The sequence below is a fragment of the Clinocottus analis genome, unplaced genomic scaffold, assembly GCF_023055335.1.
Source record: "Clinocottus analis isolate CAN_PGR_092001 unplaced genomic scaffold, fCliAna1.0.p SCAF_17, whole genome shotgun sequence".
In the NCBI taxonomy this organism is placed as follows: domain Eukaryota; kingdom Metazoa; phylum Chordata; class Actinopteri; order Perciformes; family Cottidae; genus Clinocottus; species Clinocottus analis.
The window spans coordinates 10533017-10549206 of NW_027175898.1; the positions used below are offsets into that span (position 1 = coordinate 10533017).

A 16190-nucleotide genomic window follows, 5' to 3' on the forward strand; every position below is an offset into this window, starting at 1 on the left:
AAGCTGCTATGACTCCCGACATGCACACACCTCAATTAAACAAATTAATCCTCATGTTCTATGTTCGTGCTGTAGCTAGTTAGCCTTTTGCTAAGTGAAGAGCAGAATTTATTGTGCATGTTGTACCTCGATATGACAAGGGACATCTCTTTTATTCCTCATTGATGCAAAAAGGGAAACAGATTGTCCAAATCAAACTATGCCTGATCTTTGAAAGGAAATTCCACTCTTCTGTATGCTTATGTTCAGTAAACTGAAGTAGTAGACAATGTCTCAGAAGGTACCCAATGATTTTCATGAATTTGCAGAGGAGATAAAGACTTCTTCTTTTAGCCCAGACCAGATCAGTTAATTTCCTTAGCTCTGGACATGGGGACACAGCACGTAGCGGCACCTATCAGGAGGTGCTCAAACTTCACTATTCAGTATAGCACACACTGGTTTAGCTTTTGTGGACATAAAAAAAAGATACATAATTTTGAATCCTCTTAACTTATTTCTTTAATTGGAAGATGGGAAATTACAGTTTGTAGTGGCCATTTGTCCCGTAAATTAAAAGAAAGTAAATATAAATCAAAAATAAACCAAAATCAAAAGCCACTGATGCACTGTAGGTATGTAATTTATGCAGTTAAAAAGAATGTAGGGTCCATGCGGGAGTCTGGTTTTACTGATGTTTTATTTCAACGTAAAACACATAGGCCCTGTCCAGGTGCATCACAGTCCTGTACCTGCCTTCTCCTTTAAATACACCAAGTGCCCACAGAGTTACCCAATTACCAAATTTAAAGACTAAGTAAACTACTATCAAAAGAAAAAACTATCCTAAAACATCAACTAAATCTAACCTAAATAAACAAACAACTATAATTAAACAATATTACTTGTGAATAAAATAAAACTTCAGTAAATAGCTCCTTCACAGTTTCTACATCACCAGTGCATATGATGTCTATTATGGACAAATAAATCCCAACTACTTGAAGACAATCGGTACATTATGTGACACTCAAAATAACTGAAGGTACAAATACAAACCCTCAGGGATTTACACCGTTTTATCTATACATAATCATAATAAAGTGCATTGCCAAGTAACTATAATATTTCATTCTACCTGAATCATCATCATTTAGTATGACTTCAGTACTTTGGTCTGTCAGTCCACTATTAGATGGCTCGAACATGGTTCAGATGCAGAGTCCCTTTCTTTTTGTTCGTCATCCATGTTAACACACTGCCTCTTTCTTTGCCCATCTTCGGCTTCAGCGGAACCCAGCTTTCTCTTGTAAATCGATCGGAGGTTACAGGGGCCGGGTGACGTCTCAGAGGAGCTATCCAGCCTCTGGGATGAAGTCCCTTCCACTAGGGTTACAGGTCCAGGTAAGTGAGATGTGGATGGCATTGTAGCATGTAAGCCTGCATCATTAAATTGACAATGCATTTCTATATCCATGGTTTGGCTGTGTATTGTTGAATCATTGGCCATTTCCTCTGTACGATCTCTACAACCACCTCTGTCACTATGGGAGGGCATGATGCCACAGACACACAGCTCAGAGTCACTCCCATATTTCATCTTGACATCCAAAAGATGTTGCTGCTGCTCAGTTATGGGATCTCTCGTCCCATTTTCTGCCCCTTCTTTGAGGGCAACAGAAGGAGGGTGATGAAGGATAAATCTCTTACTCCTATTCCTACCCAAAAAACGACAGCCGCCACCTCCACGTTTTCCCTGCAGCCTTGTTTGCCTTCTGGAGACATCCACATCAAACTTTGACTCGTCAGAATCCTCTGAGCTCCCATCGTATGGGTCCAAAAACTATAATCAAAAGCACACATGCATTCATTTATGAAAATACAGAACAGAAGGATGCTTTTGTAACAGAAAGGGGGCGGATTAGACAAAGAAGAGTGCTTACCAAAGAATGACACCCATGCCTTCCAGCAGGTGTGTGTGTTAATGGCAATGTCCGCCGAAAAGTCCCACTCTCTGGTGTACTGCTCACACATCCCTGCTGTATACAATGAGTTTATTCAGTGATTTTTCTATCGACAAGTGATTAATTTCTTAAATCAAAAACTGCAAGCCTGCTGGAGCCCATTCAATGTGTTCCCCTGCTAAGCAATGTTACTGAGATCGCAAAAGACAAAACTGTGGACATAGAAAGGTGTGTATGTTTGGTGCCAAGATAAAGAGCATGTGGTCATTTTCTGAGAAAGAAACTCAATTTGATCTCATTTTAGAACTGAATTCATTGACATGTCCACAGTAAAATGTTCTTATGTTTGGGACTGGTTGCAATCTAACTTTAGGCCATGTGAATTATATGTATACAATGAGTTTATATTGCCAATTGTATATGTACTTATTATATGTGTGATTGTCACATTCAGAAATAAAGGAATACCATAGTGCTGGTGTCCGACCACCTTGGACTGATCTCTGAGTCAGAATCAGTGCTGGACTCCACTAAACACAGCTCCTTAAAGAAAACAGAGGTCACTCCATCCACATTTAGCAAATGTCAAAGCAGGACAACAGTTAAATTAATTTTTGATATGTTCAAGGGACAGAGCACTCTCAATATGGTAATGTGGCTGGATGATATATCTCACCATGTATTTGAAAGCAAGCTGGTCCATATTGTTGGGCACATGTCTATCCCTGTGATCTAATTGGAGAATATGCATGTGCAAAAATGCACTTAAAAACTCAAAACATAATACATATTACAAATTTAAGTAAATTCAAGTTAGTATTCTAAGTTTCTGAATTTTGCAATAAATACATATATATTTATAAATTGATACCTGGAGATGTAGCCTTCAGAGTTGTCGTCTTCCACCATATGACATGACATTTGCCGCTAACTTATTTGCATCGTGATGAAGTAAAACTACGGTGTATTTGTTGTGTTGTCAGGTAAAAAGCAAATTAATCAACTAGCAGATTGCCAGGTGCTTTTATGTGATGCAGCAATGTAAGGCCACGGGTGACCAGTTGGTCTACACGCGATGGTAGCATTTGCACGAGTTCAAAACGCCACTTAGTGTGCTAATTAAAATATTTTAACAAAATAATACGTCCGTCCGGTGATTCTTTTTCAAAATAAAACCCGCATTGACCTCGCTGCTTTTGCTACTAATGCATTTATGTCAATGTATATCATCATGTCTACCTTCTAAGTCTGTTTTTTTTAACATGTGTATTTTGTAAATCGTAATTAAAGAGTTTCTAAATATATACATTAAACTAGCTATCAACCTACCACGAACGCAAACATATCTCATATTGTTGTATAACTTTTCTTTTCCCACATGTAGCGTTAATGTAAGTAATTTGGGGATTTGAAGTTTTGTTTTAGAAAAGTTCAATACTGTGGCAATAATGTTATTCTAAAATAGCTCCAGCAGTGTCCCCCTTCAGTTCTCCGGTGAACCATTGGGGGGAACGGGAGTCGGGATGCCCGCTCCATGGCCCCCGCTCCTCCTCCCCGTGCGTAAGATCCGGCCTGGGGGAAAGGGATGAATGTTAATTTCAAAGATGGCGGCGGAGGGAGGAGGGAAGGAGATGAACGAAATTAAAACTCAGTTTACCACTCGGGAAGGCGTCTATAAACTCCTCACTCACTCCGAATATAGCCGCCCCAACAGGGTGCCTTTCAACTCGCAAGGCTCCAACCCCGTCAAGGTCTCCTTCGTCAACGTCAACGACCAGTCGGGCAACGGCGACCGGATCTGTTTCAATGTGGGCCGTGAGCTCTACTTCTACATCTACAAAGGCGTTAGAAAGGTAGCGAGCTAACGCGACTATTGTCAATGGACGTTCGTGATACTGCACGTCAAACCGCGACCCCGCTGCCCCCGCTGTTGCTGAACTCCGGGCTCGTGTTGGACATTAAATAACTCTGACAGGTGCTTGACTTTGAAATTAGCTCGCAGCTAGTTAGCTTGATGCTACGTTGGAGCTAACGCAACTAGCTAACGTTAGCGGCAGCTGACTTACTACGAGGCCGGGGGGCGGAACCCCGTCCCCCGGTCTCTCGCTCCGTTTTACTTGTTGCTAGGTGGTAGGATTCGGGTGTTTGGTCAATGGTCGACGGGGTGAAACCCACCGATTGATTCGACTCAAGTTGTCAGTGTTGTCATGGCCGCCGTGGCGGTTAATTTTTTAACGTTAGTTTGTGGTGACAGTGACAGTTCCTTCGGGTTCCACCCGAAACACCTGTCGACGCCGTTTTGAATGAGAGGAGTCGATAAAATCACAATGCTGCCGATTCAGTGACTCTTAGCTATGGGGATGTATCGTCAGACGAGGCTGACTTGCTCTGCTCGTAGGGAAATGCTAACGTTAGTCACATTAACATATATGCCGGAGCTTTTTAAATCAGCTTAGTAAATCATAACATGCAAATTCGAGATCATCGTCTTTAAAGGATCCATCATCGCACAATATGTGTTCATCATGTTGCTAGCAAACAAGTAATTTCAATATTAAATACTTCTTGGTGATGGTGGGTCATGACAAACATGCCAAAAGAAATACGAAGGCGAAAAACGACCGGAGATCACATGGTACATGTGGTCAGCAGTCCTAAGTTACATTTGAAAAGAAATTCACAAAGCAGCCGTATATATTTGACACTAACCCAACATCAAGTGGGTTCAGCTTTGTTAACAGCTGACATCATAAGTTGACGGGATCATCTGATTTCTAACTTGAATCGATGTGTCATGACATTACTTGCACTGAAACGTGCATGTCATGTGTTTCCTCATTCCATTGGTTAAAGGCGGAACTAATATAACTTAAAAGAATTAGAGTTTGTATGTTTGTAGAAAAAGACAACATTGTGTGGAGCAGACACATGGCTATGTGTTTTTTTTCTTTTTGGTCATATGTTGTACAGATTATAATGCCCTCTTTGTGACATTGGGCTAAACAAATATAATTGAATTTAAAATCACAGTGAACAAATCTACCAGATCACGTTGAACTGTTCAATTTCTGATCTTCTTACTTCAATGTATCCTCCACCACTCTTGACATAGGCTTATCGTCTAGCCTTAGTGCTGATATTGATAATCGTCAAAGTACTGTCGTTTAATTTGTCATAAGAGCAGTATCTTCAACTTAAAATCCGTTTGAAAGATGGTTTGACATTTCTCACACTTGTGGAGAAACCACTGATTCATCGTCTTCAACCAATTTAAATTCTTCCAGGAGTGTAAACTGTCAATCATTGAATCAATGAAACTGTTGTTATACTGGTTATCTGCAGTATATACCCATGGTGTGTTGTTCATTGCAGTAAAAATAATGTTTTCCTCACTAACTGTAAATCATAAAGAGTGATCGCTAACTTCTGACAATCTGCAGAGAATCTTGAGTCCTTCCTCTTTTTTCTCCGTGACTGTCACCGATTACCGATTTAATGTGTTGCAAAAGGTCATGCAGAAATATTGAGTTTAGCTGTCACTTCTGTCACTGCAAGATACTTGACTTAAGAAAGCTTTAAGCCGACTTTAAATAATATTTTTCCTTCATCTCCTCTAAATGTTGTGCCAGTGTGATGAAATGTAACCGCACACTCTGCTCCAATAGTTTATAACTGACATTTCAACCAACAATAGCTTTTGTCATGCAACAAAGAGAAGTCATTTTTGATATTTAAAGCTTCCTGTCATTATTTCATGTGCATTTCCTCTTTCGCTCCTCAGGCAGCTGACCTGAGCAAGCCCATAGACAAGCGCATCTACAAGGGAACGCAGCCCACCTGTCATGACTTCAACCACCTCACAGCCACAGCAGAAAGTGTGTCCTTGCTGGTGGGTTTTTCTGCTGGACAGGTACAGCTCATTGATCCGATCAAGAAGGAGACGAGCAAGCTCTTCAATGAGGAGGTAGGTGACTGAGGGACGGAGGTTAGATTAATACAAGTTTTGCGTGTGTGTGTGTGTAAGAGGAAACATTGGGAGAGGCAGTGGATTTCAATATAACATTTTTCACAAAGTCAGTTATTGTAGTACTGTTGTCAGATGTTCCACCTTCTTATAAAGATTTAAAGCATCTGTATGGCAAAAGGTCGTCTATATTCTAAGGATTTCCAATAGCCTTTCTTGTCCTTTGTGCTGCTATTTGTATTTTCCCTGCCTCACACATTTTAAAACAATATTACCAAAAGGGGCGCATTAAATAACATTTTAAACATTGATACTTTGATGATACTGTGCTGATATTTCTTTTTTACTCTCTCCTTCTGCTCTCTCCTGCCAACTGCTCCTCAAACCTCAACATCCCATCTGTCCTGCCAGAGACTAATAGACAAGTCCAGAGTAACATGTGTGAAATGGGTGCCGGGTTCTGAGAGCCTGTTTCTGGTCTCTCATGCCAGTGGGAATATGTACCTGTACAATGTGGAGCATACGTGTGGCACCACAGCACCACACTACCAGCTGCTTAAACAGGGAGAGAACTATTCTGTACACACCTGTAAGAGTAAATCCACACGGAACCCTCTCCTTAAATGGACAGTAGGCGAGGGGGCTTTGAATGAGTTTGCCTTCTCTCCAGATGGGAAGCTCCTAGCCTGCGTTAGTCAAGACGGCTTCCTACGAGTCTTCAACTTTGACGCAGTCGAGCTTCACGGCACCATGAAGAGCTACTTCGGTGGCTTGTTGTGCGTGTGCTGGAGCCCTGACGGAAAGTACATCGTAGCAGGTGGAGAGGACGATTTAGTGACCGTGTGGTCGTTTTTGGACTGCAGAGTCATTGCCCGAGGTCACGGGCACAAGTCATGGGTCAGCGTGGTAGCATTTGACCATTACACCACCAGCGTGGAAGAGAGTGACCCAATGGAGTTCAGTGGCAGCGACGAGGACTTCCAGGATCAGATGATCCACTTTGGACGAGACCGGGCCAACAGTACGCAGTCTCGACTCTCCAAGCGCAACTCCACGGACAGCCGGCCTGTTAGTGTCACATACAGGTTTGGCTCAGTGGGCCAGGACACTCAGCTGTGCCTATGGGACCTCACGGAGGACATCCTTTTTCCCCATCTTCCGCTCTCACGGACACGAACACACACTAACGTGATGAATGCTACCAGTCCCCCTGCGGGTGCTACAATAATCACTAACACCTCTAGTAACACTACTAATGGAAACAACAGTGGTGCCAATACTCCTGGCATTAACTCCCTCTCTACTACATTACCACGCTCAAACAGCCTGCCCCATTCAGCCAGCACCACAGCAACCGCAAACAATACCAACAAAACTGGCAGCGGTGGCGGCATCGGCAGTGGTATTATGGACAGTGCCATTGCTACTGGTGTGAGTAAGTTTGCCACGTTGTCACTCCACGATCGGAAGGAACGCCACCACGAGAAGGACCACAAACGCAACCACAGCATGGGTCACATCAGCAGCAAGAGCAGCGACAAGCTCAACCTGCTGACCAAAACCAAATCGGACCCTGCTAAGACTCTGGGCACTCTGCTGTGCCCGCGCATGGAGGATGTGCCCCTCCTTGAGCCCCTCATCTGTAAAAAGATAGCACACGAGAGACTGACTGTACTCATATTTTTAGAGGACTGTTTAGTGACTGCTTGTCAGGAGGGATTTATTTGCACATGGGCGAGGCCAGGCAAAGTGGTAAGTTCTTTTTAATGTAGGAAATGTGGGGGGAAAGTGTCTTTCAATCTTGAACTGTCCTTAAATCAGTTGATTGGCCCTAACTTAAGGCAAGAAATATTCTGGAGGCAAAAAAAAGTAAGGACATTGGAGGAACATTTTTAGCTTTTATAAGATAGACTGTCAATTTCTGCAGGCAGGCGAGTAACATATCAGACTTGTTTAATGTACATCTGCTTTACAGTGAAGGAACCATTATGCCTAAGTTTCAAATCTAACCAATGCTATAAAAATCTTAGTCCGGTTATATAATACATTCTGATAAGGAGGATTTTCTGTGTAGACCTGTGAGGGGGGGAAAGACGTTAATCCATATGAAGTGTATTCATTGGTTCATCATAATCATCCCACAATGCATAGCCAAAAAAAATCATCTGCATACACTTTTGCATTTCAGCTTTTATGCAAATTGTTCTCTGTATTTGCCAAAATAATCTCTGCAGTTCCTCACATGCGTCCATCTTAATGTGTATACTCCCCTATATACTTCTCTTTTTGTCTGTGTTTTGACGGACTTTGCCGGAACAAGGCACACGATAGTCTGGAGCTGGAACATACAGTTAGTCTTTTGAGATTGTTACTACATTAACAAAGTGTTTGAGGCGAGAATGCCCTTGAAAAGTACATCAGCAGCTGTAAATGATGGCACAACACAGTAGTGGGATGGAATTTGGATAAATAAATACATAATACAATACAATAAAAGTGCAGTTAGAATTCAGTAAGAGGAAATAAGTTCAAACAAACATTATTGTTTATTTTTAAGGATTAAGTGTGTAATAGCAGAAGTGCAATAAAATGTAATGCTTGCAAAAAATGGACGAAAAAGGAAAAAATGCCTTCGAAGGTCGGAGCAAGAGGATATAAAAGGTGCCTGGAAAAAACATTTATCTTGTTGTGTACATTAGAAGTGCCTTGATCACGCAAACCTTTCAAAGAGTCTTACACTGCCTACTTGGCATCCACTTTGACTGCGCTGCACAGCCGTTTAACTGCAGGGGACTGGGATGTGGAAGGAAGAGGCTGATTTTTAATGAGCTATTTGTTGCTTGATTTTTTTTTATTTTGCTAAAGTGTGTCATCTTTCCCAATGCAAATCTCCTTGTTTTCCTTTTTCCAGGGTTTATTGTCATCCCAAAACCAAGCCAGCTCTCCCAGTGGAACAGTAGTATAGACACAATATTTCTGCTGCTAAAGAACCCTGCAACCCAGAGTCTGATGCTGCTCTTCACCCTGCAAGCATTGCAAGTTTTCCTTTTTCTTTTATAATCCCACACGCTCCCCCGGATTTTGTTAATGGCTTTTTTCTGTTTTTCGTTTATCACTCACTTGACCTAGAGGAGAAATGAAGCAAGAAAAGGTGTGGTGCAATTGTGGACTATTTGCGCTAATGTAGTGTCTCTGGATTTCTAACACATTTTAGATTTGAAAAAAATATCTTTCTTTTCAAATACCGTCAGACTGTTTTCCCCTCTGGAAATAGAGCTTTGCTTTGAGAGATGCGAACCAGACAATTGTGGCTTGAGGTTAAAGGGGTAGTTCATTTAATTTTCAGAATCTGTGTTCTTTTTTTCTCTTTACCTTGTGGTGTGGCCCAGTCTTGGCTCAGGGTTACGTTACTGACTAAAATAGGATTTTTGGATGAACTATCCTTTTTCCACCAAGTGCGTACGCATCTGAAAGTTTTGCATCCATCCACATTTACCCACCAACCCTTCTGTCTTTTTTTGAGGAGAATCTCACCATCAACAACTTTGCACTGATTTTGTTATTCTGTTGTCTGTTTTTATAACTACTCTAACAGAACAAAAAAAGGTTGAGGACTGCCTTGTTTCACTGGGCGTTATCATCCTCAGTCTTTAATTCTGAAACTATAAAGTTGGATGCTGCAATCAGTCTTTTTAAAGAAAAATATGTTTGCACTTAATTTAGTTTATTAGAAGCAAATGGCTTTACATTTTGGGTGTGCTCAGAACTCACAGATGGCTAATAACAATAGGTAAAGAAAAATGATTAAAGAAAAAAATTTAAAAGTTTATCTTTTGAGCATTTATTTTAATATTATTTCAGATTTAAAATCTGCTTTGTATCATAATGTGCATATTGTAATTAATTGATTTGATGGGGCCCTAAGCAAAGTACCATTACTCCAGTGGAAGCTTTGTCATTGATAGTTATATTTCTAAAGCCTAAAGTATACATATTAATAATATTAAAATAATCTTGAATACACCGTTTTCTGTTCCTTTTTGTCGTTCACCCACATGTACTGTATTTACATAACAAAACTGTAATGCTTCTGGCTTGGAAATTGCTTACATTGTCATAAAAGTGCTACAGCTGCAAGGAAGGAGCTGACAAGTATGTCATCTTTGAAGCTCTGGATGACAACAATTGAATCTCAAAATACTTGATACAAGCTTGCATTAGGCCTCAGACCTTCTTTAAAGAAATTTAAGAATAAGCAAAATGAAAGAATTCAGATAAACGTCAATGAGTCTTTCCCATTTGAGACATACTTTTTTGTGTGACGACCATTATTTTGTTATGCCTTGAAGACTTTAGTGACCATTTACGCCGGACAGTAAGTTAGTGAAGCAAATGTGTTTTTATAGTGGATACCAGTTCACATGTTCCACTTTATTGTTTGTAGAAAAGAAATCATGATTCTCATCAATCTTTTCCTCTTTACATGTTTATCAGGAGGCTGTTGCACCTTAACAATGACATCATACAAATGACCCGTAACTTCTTTAATCTGGTAATGTGTCACAATAACCAACATAATACAGTGCAGACTGAGTCACAGTCCGGTTTTCTTTTTTTCGTTCTCAGCTCTGAATTAAATTGTACTTATTTAAGCCACATTGCTTCAATTAGAGCTACTGGCGGAGCTACATTCAAAACATAAAATACAAATATGTAGGACTTTCTTAAGGCCATATACATTAAAGATCACATACATAATTGATCTAAAAGTTTGTTTTTTTTGTTGACTGTTCTGTCTTGCTGCCCCTACGGGGCTATTTATTTACATTACAGTTCAATGTGCCTTTAAAATATTTTTCTCCAAAGGAAATGTTGTGGCTTAGAATAAATCTGAAGCCCTTTGTCCCGAGGAGTTAAATCGCAGCATTTGAAAAGAGACTATCGCAAGTATACAATGCCTATAAAAAGTATTCAACCCCACCCCTGGTTTTTTATGTTTATTGCTATTGTAAATTGTTATTTATTTAAACCTGCTGTCAAGCATCTGTTTTACAGTAGCACATAATTGAATGTGTCATTTGTAGTCATGTTTTTATCATTTATTAATTTATTTGATCATTTGTGGTTCAAGGCTGTAAAACAAGACAACCGGAATAGGTCCGTGGTTTGTGACAACTTTCTAAAGGTCCCCCATTTTACAGCAAGTTGACCAAGTTACTCATCAAATATATTACACTATTTCATTCAGAATTTTTTTTAAAAAGACAAACACATTCAGTGTCCGGTAGAATGGGTGCTGGATCAAAGAAATATCTAACAGGATTAAAACTGTGGATTAATCTGTTTCAATACCAAATGCCATTCACCCATGTAAATGGCTCTTCACGTGTCATATCTTATTGCTTAGCTTGTCTAATAGGCTCAGATTGAAGTATATTTCTTAACACTTGTAAACATGTAACACCTGACTAGGTCAAGTAAAACTGAGGTCATAACTAAACTACACATTCTCAATCCATTGTAATATTACAGACTAATATTGTTTGTGAAGATATTACATTGAATTGTACATTGAACAGCTTGATGTGAGCAGTCAGAACTGGGTATATGACAGGCATGGAGGTCTTTGTTGCATTTTTCGTCATGTTTGTGTTGCTTCATAGATTTCAACATCTGGCCTGTCCAAACATTGTCCTCCCCACAATTTGTTTAACAGTATAGGTCTATCCAGTTTTAGGAGGACTTTTTTTATTAATACGTTGGAAGTGTTTTTGATTCTCAGAAGCCTCCCCGTTTCCTATCCAGAGGTGGAATGTAGAAGGTCTTGAAAGCTGCCCGGTGTGACTCATCCCGGGGCTGTGAAGAGAGGAAAAGTCTCCTGAATGACAAATCAAATCCCTGAATGAAAGCACTTGTTTAGTTATATTAATGTGGTGTTTCTTTTGCATTTTTTAAAACATCTGATATGCAAGACAAACCTGAGTTTTGTTTTAACTTAACTTTCCCAATGTCCTTGACAGATGTGACTCGACCTAAATGACTAAATGATTCAAACATGTAAAAAGCCTGACGTCTGCGTAGCGCTCCTGTGTTTACCTTCGCCAATCGTGACTGGCACTTTTTCGACGTGATGGTTGGCAGAGTGCCTCGGTGGGTAAAGGCCGGCAGAGTGCCTCGATGGGTAAAGGCCGGCAGAGTGCCTCGGTGGGTAAAGGCCGGCATAGTGGAGACTGGGAAGGACATCTGTGATCCGGGCACAACCATATTGAGCTTGGGTAGCTCTGTTGGATTATGAATGACGTTACGTCGGATGAGGGGCTCCACTACATGTTTCATGTTGTGCTGGAGAGGGAGAAAGTCGGATGGAACGAGTTGTATTCAGATTAATACAGACTTATTGTCTTCAGACATTTCACTTCAGTTGACTAGAACATTAACTTACGTTTATTAAAGGGGTTTGCCTTGTGTGTCTTCCTCTCAGCTGTTTGCCGAGTCTGGCTGGGCGCCAGATGTGGTCTAAGGAGTTCTGCGTCCCGCCACTCTCTTCTTCATCCATAGTTTCAGATGCTCTCTGTAAAATCTCGGCTTTCTTCTCTGCCTGTCTGGTGGGGGAGGGGAAAAACGCAAGATTTCTATTACAAATGACAGTTCTTTGTCTCCAGTTAGTCTAACCAGCAGACATGGCAATTGTATCATCTACATTTGATTTAATATGTCGCAAGGAGATTGTTCTTTGCAAAGTGTACCTGGTTTCCCTAAAGTATGTGTGCCGCAGAGCTGTTTCAGCAGTAATGCGTTCATCTGGGTCGTAGGCGAGCATCTGATAGAGCAGTGACAGAGCTGGAGGCGGGCAGTGAGGCACCAACTTTGAGATACCGCTGCCTTTTTTAGGGGGGAAGTTGAAACGCATCGCTCGAGACCTGACAGACAACAAGAAACCATGAAAAGTTTTGTTTTTTTCTAAGCACATAAAAAATATATAGAAAATATTTTATTCCATTATCCAAACTGCTTAACCTGTTTTAGACTCGTGGGGCGAAAATGTATATATATATATATATATATATATTTATATTTATATATATATATATATATTTATATTTATATTTATATATATTTATATTTATATATATATATATATATATGTATATATATATATATGTATATATATATATATATATGTATATATATATATGTATATATATATATATATATTTTTCACAATTCCTGTCACAAAGATGCACACCCTTCAAACGACCCATTTCAGATGAACACCTACTGCTTTAACTTTTGGAGAATACTTGGATCTGGTGTCCCCAAAACGTCATGGATCTTGGCAACCTGGTCCAACTCATTGGTTCCAGGGAAGAGAGGCCTCAAACTGAAACAGACAAGTATCTGACTGCCACAACAAACTCATTTGCATAGCATTTGTTTGTCATTTGTTTAAGCCTGTGTCAGCAGACATGATCGATCAAATGAAGCGAAGTAAAACTGAATGCAGACATTGGTAACATTGTATTTGCGCATGTGATCAAAGACAACTCTGTGAGATGAATGTGTATGACCTCATTGGTATTAACTCATAAACCTATGCGTGTTACAGATGTGATGTTGTGCCCTTTCCTTGCAGAAGTACCTCATGATCTCAAAGAAGACACAACCAGCACTCCACATGTCCATCTTTAAGCCATAGTACCCATCAGTGAGGAGGCACTCAGGGGCTCTGTACCAGCGCGTGGAGATGTACTCCGTATGCGGAGGCTTGGAGTACACGCTCCGACATGAACCAAAGTCGCCAAGCTTCAGACTGTTATGCTGCAATTTGTACAAATATTTTTTTTTTATGAACTTTTTTTTTGGTCAATGTCAAAGCAAATTGTAATAATGATGCAGCTCACTTTGATGAGAATGTTTTCTGGCTTCACATCTCTATGAAAGATCCCACAGCTGTAAAAACAAGAAAAGAAAAACGATCTCAACACAGTTCATTTGTTTTTTGTTTACTGTTTCGTGTGACCCAAGGTGTTTTTGTAACTACCTATGCATGTGTTCAAGTGACTTGCAAAGCTGGTACATGTAGTTCTTCACTGTATTATCAGGCAGCGGCGTGCGTCTTCCTGTAAAGAACGAAGCGATATGAGACCATCATTCACCCAAAGGTTTCTAGAAAGACCACTGTACACCTTCACGTTGCCATTCATCCCTATTATTATTTATTACATGCTTGCAATGTGATATTGGCAGACTTACCTTGTATGAACTCATAGATGTTCATCTCCATCAGCTCACAAATCAAAGACACAGTTCCAGTTTCTTTGTCACTGAAACATTGTGTTAGATTAATATAACGCGCCACATGAAACTTGGTAGAGGCAATACAATAACTTCATAATAGACAACACTTGAGTACTCACAAAATCAGTTCATGTAGCTGGATGATATTTGCATGTGGGCTCAGTCTCTTCATTGCCTGGACTTCCTGCAGATTGTTGGCCTGCTCTAGACTTGATGACAGATGACATTTGCACTTTTAATTTGACAGGCATCAACATGTATTATTGTTAAAAGTATAGTAAAATAATTGCATCACTGCTGTACTGTAAATGGACAGTGTAACAACGTACATAAGATACATAGCTTATTTTAAAAGGAAAAATATAATGTTAAAAACCATTGCACCGACAACTCAAATTTCATTAAGAAACATCTATTGTTACAGCATCACTACAAGTTCAAAGGCGGAGTAAGTCATCTAGTAGAATACTTAAGACTAAGCGAGAGTTAATCTTCTGACTCATGTTACATGTGTCCAATAGAGTATGGTCAAGTGCACCAATAAGTGCCTATGCACAGGACAGGTTGTTTTTTAGTTTCAGAATACATACCTGTTAATAGTCTGCTTCATGGTTTTACATGCATAGTACTTCCCATCTTTTAGGCTCTGAGTTTTCAACACCTCTGAAAATGTGCCTTCCCCAATTTTCTTGACTGTTTTGTAGCCTGCAGGAATAAAACAATGTGAACAGACTGATCAATGGTGAAATTAGGCCCGAAAACGCAGTTAAAATGTTAATATTGAATATCTGGTGTCTATTTTATCGATTGTTTAGTCTCTTCAAAATGTCATAAAATAATGAATAAATGACTATCTTGTTTTCCAAGAAGCCAAAGCTAACATTTATGACATATGGTTGATCATGTTAACCATTTTCGGCAAAATAGTATGGAAAAAAGTAAGCGCAAAACAACAACATAAAACAAAGGTCACAACGACAATGGTCAAAACCACGTATGTTTTCAGTTCCTTGGTTAAGAGACACAATTAAGTCACAGCTCGCGACTCCAGAGGTTAAACAACACGAGAGGAAACTCTTTGGAGAGAAAGCTCAACGTGGGTTTGATGTCTGACGTGTGACAGCCCATCGCCTCCTCCGCCCCGAATAGGTCGCGTTAAGTCACAACTTACAATTCATTCCTTTGTGTCTCAGCCGCTGCGTGCACGTCGTATATTCACACAACGCGCATCTGGACAGCACATGTCAAGGGATTTTTAGGGGTTTTTTTGCGCAGCGAAGAGTCAAAAACGACCCAAAACTCTCCGTCCGGGTGCTAGCTTAGCTCCGCTAGCCTCGCGCTGTTAGGCTAGCCCTGTTAGCTGACCGTCGCCTTGGTAACGGAGCACGCCTTCGCCCTCCGCTTTGACCCGAGGAGGAAACGGGAAACTCCGGTTGAACGTTTGACTCTCTCCAGTCACAGCGCTTAAAGCAATGGAAGTTAGAAAGCAACAACGTATCACAAAATGCCCTGCCATGTATGACAAAAAAAAATAAAGCCAATCAAGCCTTTTTATTCGCTGCAGGCCCACATATTTGAGGCGACGGTGTTTCTAACAGTTTCACAATTTACCGCCTTACCTTTCTTCCAGAGGTGGGTCGTGGTCGTCAGGTCGGATGTCTTTTCGTTAGACTGCGGATTGTTGTTCTGCATATCAACATTTAGCGGGCCCCTTTTGTTCCGATCGATGTTAGGTGGTGTTTTGCATGCATTTCGTATGCTTGCCCTGTTTTTCAGGCTAATAAGCCAGTTTGAGTAGTGCATCATTCGTGCACTTTAAATGCTGAAAAGCCGACCATGAGCGTAAAGAAATGTAGAAACGGTCCACCGGTCCACTGCGTTCATGTCATAGCGCAGCGTTACCAAGCACCAGTGTCTCCCATTCACAATCAATGAATTCTATTCGCTCATTTCTGATGTGTGGAAAAGGCGTGGACCTGCTTACA

At 40.4% G+C, this 16190-nt stretch overlaps 2 protein-coding genes and 1 long non-coding RNA gene across 5 annotated transcripts; 1 reads left to right on the forward strand and 2 right to left on the reverse strand.

Moving 5' to 3' along the window:
* Positions 1–731: 731 nt before the first annotated feature.
* On the reverse strand, positions 732–4109 carry LOC137787621 (uncharacterized). Of its 2 annotated transcripts, none has more exons than XR_011077667.1 (6): positions 3601–4109; positions 2815–3515; positions 2620–2675; positions 2412–2486; positions 1923–2015; positions 732–1822 (listed from the first exon to the last, which is right to left on the reverse strand). It is a non-coding gene; the product is annotated as an uncharacterized lncRNA (long non-coding RNA). The 2 variants fall into 2 exon arrangements; XR_011077666.1 differs by having other exon boundaries at positions 1923–2018.
* Positions 3457–9928, forward strand: wdr20a (WD repeat domain 20a). The gene is made up of 4 exons (XM_068580245.1): positions 3457–3796; positions 5725–5907; positions 6319–7659; positions 8819–9928. The coding sequence occupies exons 1-4, from the start codon at positions 3533–3535 to the stop codon at positions 8870–8872; spliced, it is 1842 nt and encodes a 613-aa protein (XP_068436346.1). The 5' UTR covers positions 3457–3532; the 3' UTR covers positions 8873–9928.
* Positions 9929–11638: 1710 nt separating this feature from the next.
* Positions 11639–16131, reverse strand: LOC137787618 (MAPK/MAK/MRK overlapping kinase-like). Of its 2 annotated transcripts, none has more exons than XM_068580246.1 (12): positions 15825–16131; positions 14796–14910; positions 14325–14414; positions 14161–14231; positions 13949–14027; positions 13809–13857; positions 13547–13725; positions 13187–13288; positions 12654–12827; positions 12350–12509; positions 12004–12249; positions 11639–11763 (listed from the first exon to the last, which is right to left on the reverse strand). In XM_068580246.1, exons 1-12 carry the CDS (start codon positions 16009–16011, stop codon positions 11686–11688), a joined length of 1530 nt encoding a protein of 509 aa, XP_068436347.1. In that variant the 5' UTR covers positions 16012–16131; the 3' UTR covers positions 11639–11685. The 2 variants fall into 2 exon arrangements, with proteins under 2 accessions (XP_068436347.1, XP_068436348.1); XM_068580247.1 differs by lacking the exon at positions 15825–16131 and adding an exon at positions 15377–15612.
* Between the last annotated feature and the right edge of the window lie 59 nt (positions 16132–16190).

Excerpts from the sequence above, each read along its gene's own strand:
- wdr20a (XM_068580245.1), top strand. The coding sequence starts at position 3,533 with ATGTTAATTTCAAAGATGGCGGCGGAGGGAGGAGGGAAGGAGATGAAC. Across the intron at positions 3,797-5,724 it reads TCTACAAAGGCGTTAGAAAG|GCAGCTGACCTGAGCAAGCC; the intron begins GTAGCGAGCTAA and ends TTCGCTCCTCAG. Across the intron at positions 5,908-6,318 it reads GCAAGCTCTTCAATGAGGAG|AGACTAATAGACAAGTCCAG; the intron begins GTAGGTGACTGA and ends CTGTCCTGCCAG.
- LOC137787618 (XM_068580246.1), bottom strand. The coding sequence starts at position 16,011 with ATGATGCACTACTCAAACTGGCTTATTAGCCTGAAAAACAGGGCAAGC. Across the intron at positions 14,028-14,160 it reads CATCTATGAGTTCATACAAG|GAAGACGCACGCCGCTGCCT; the intron begins GTAAGTCTGCCA and ends CGTTCTTTACAG. Across the intron at positions 13,289-13,546 it reads GTCTTCTTTGAGATCATGAG|TTTGAGGCCTCTCTTCCCTG; the intron begins GTACTTCTGCAA and ends TGTCTGTTTCAG.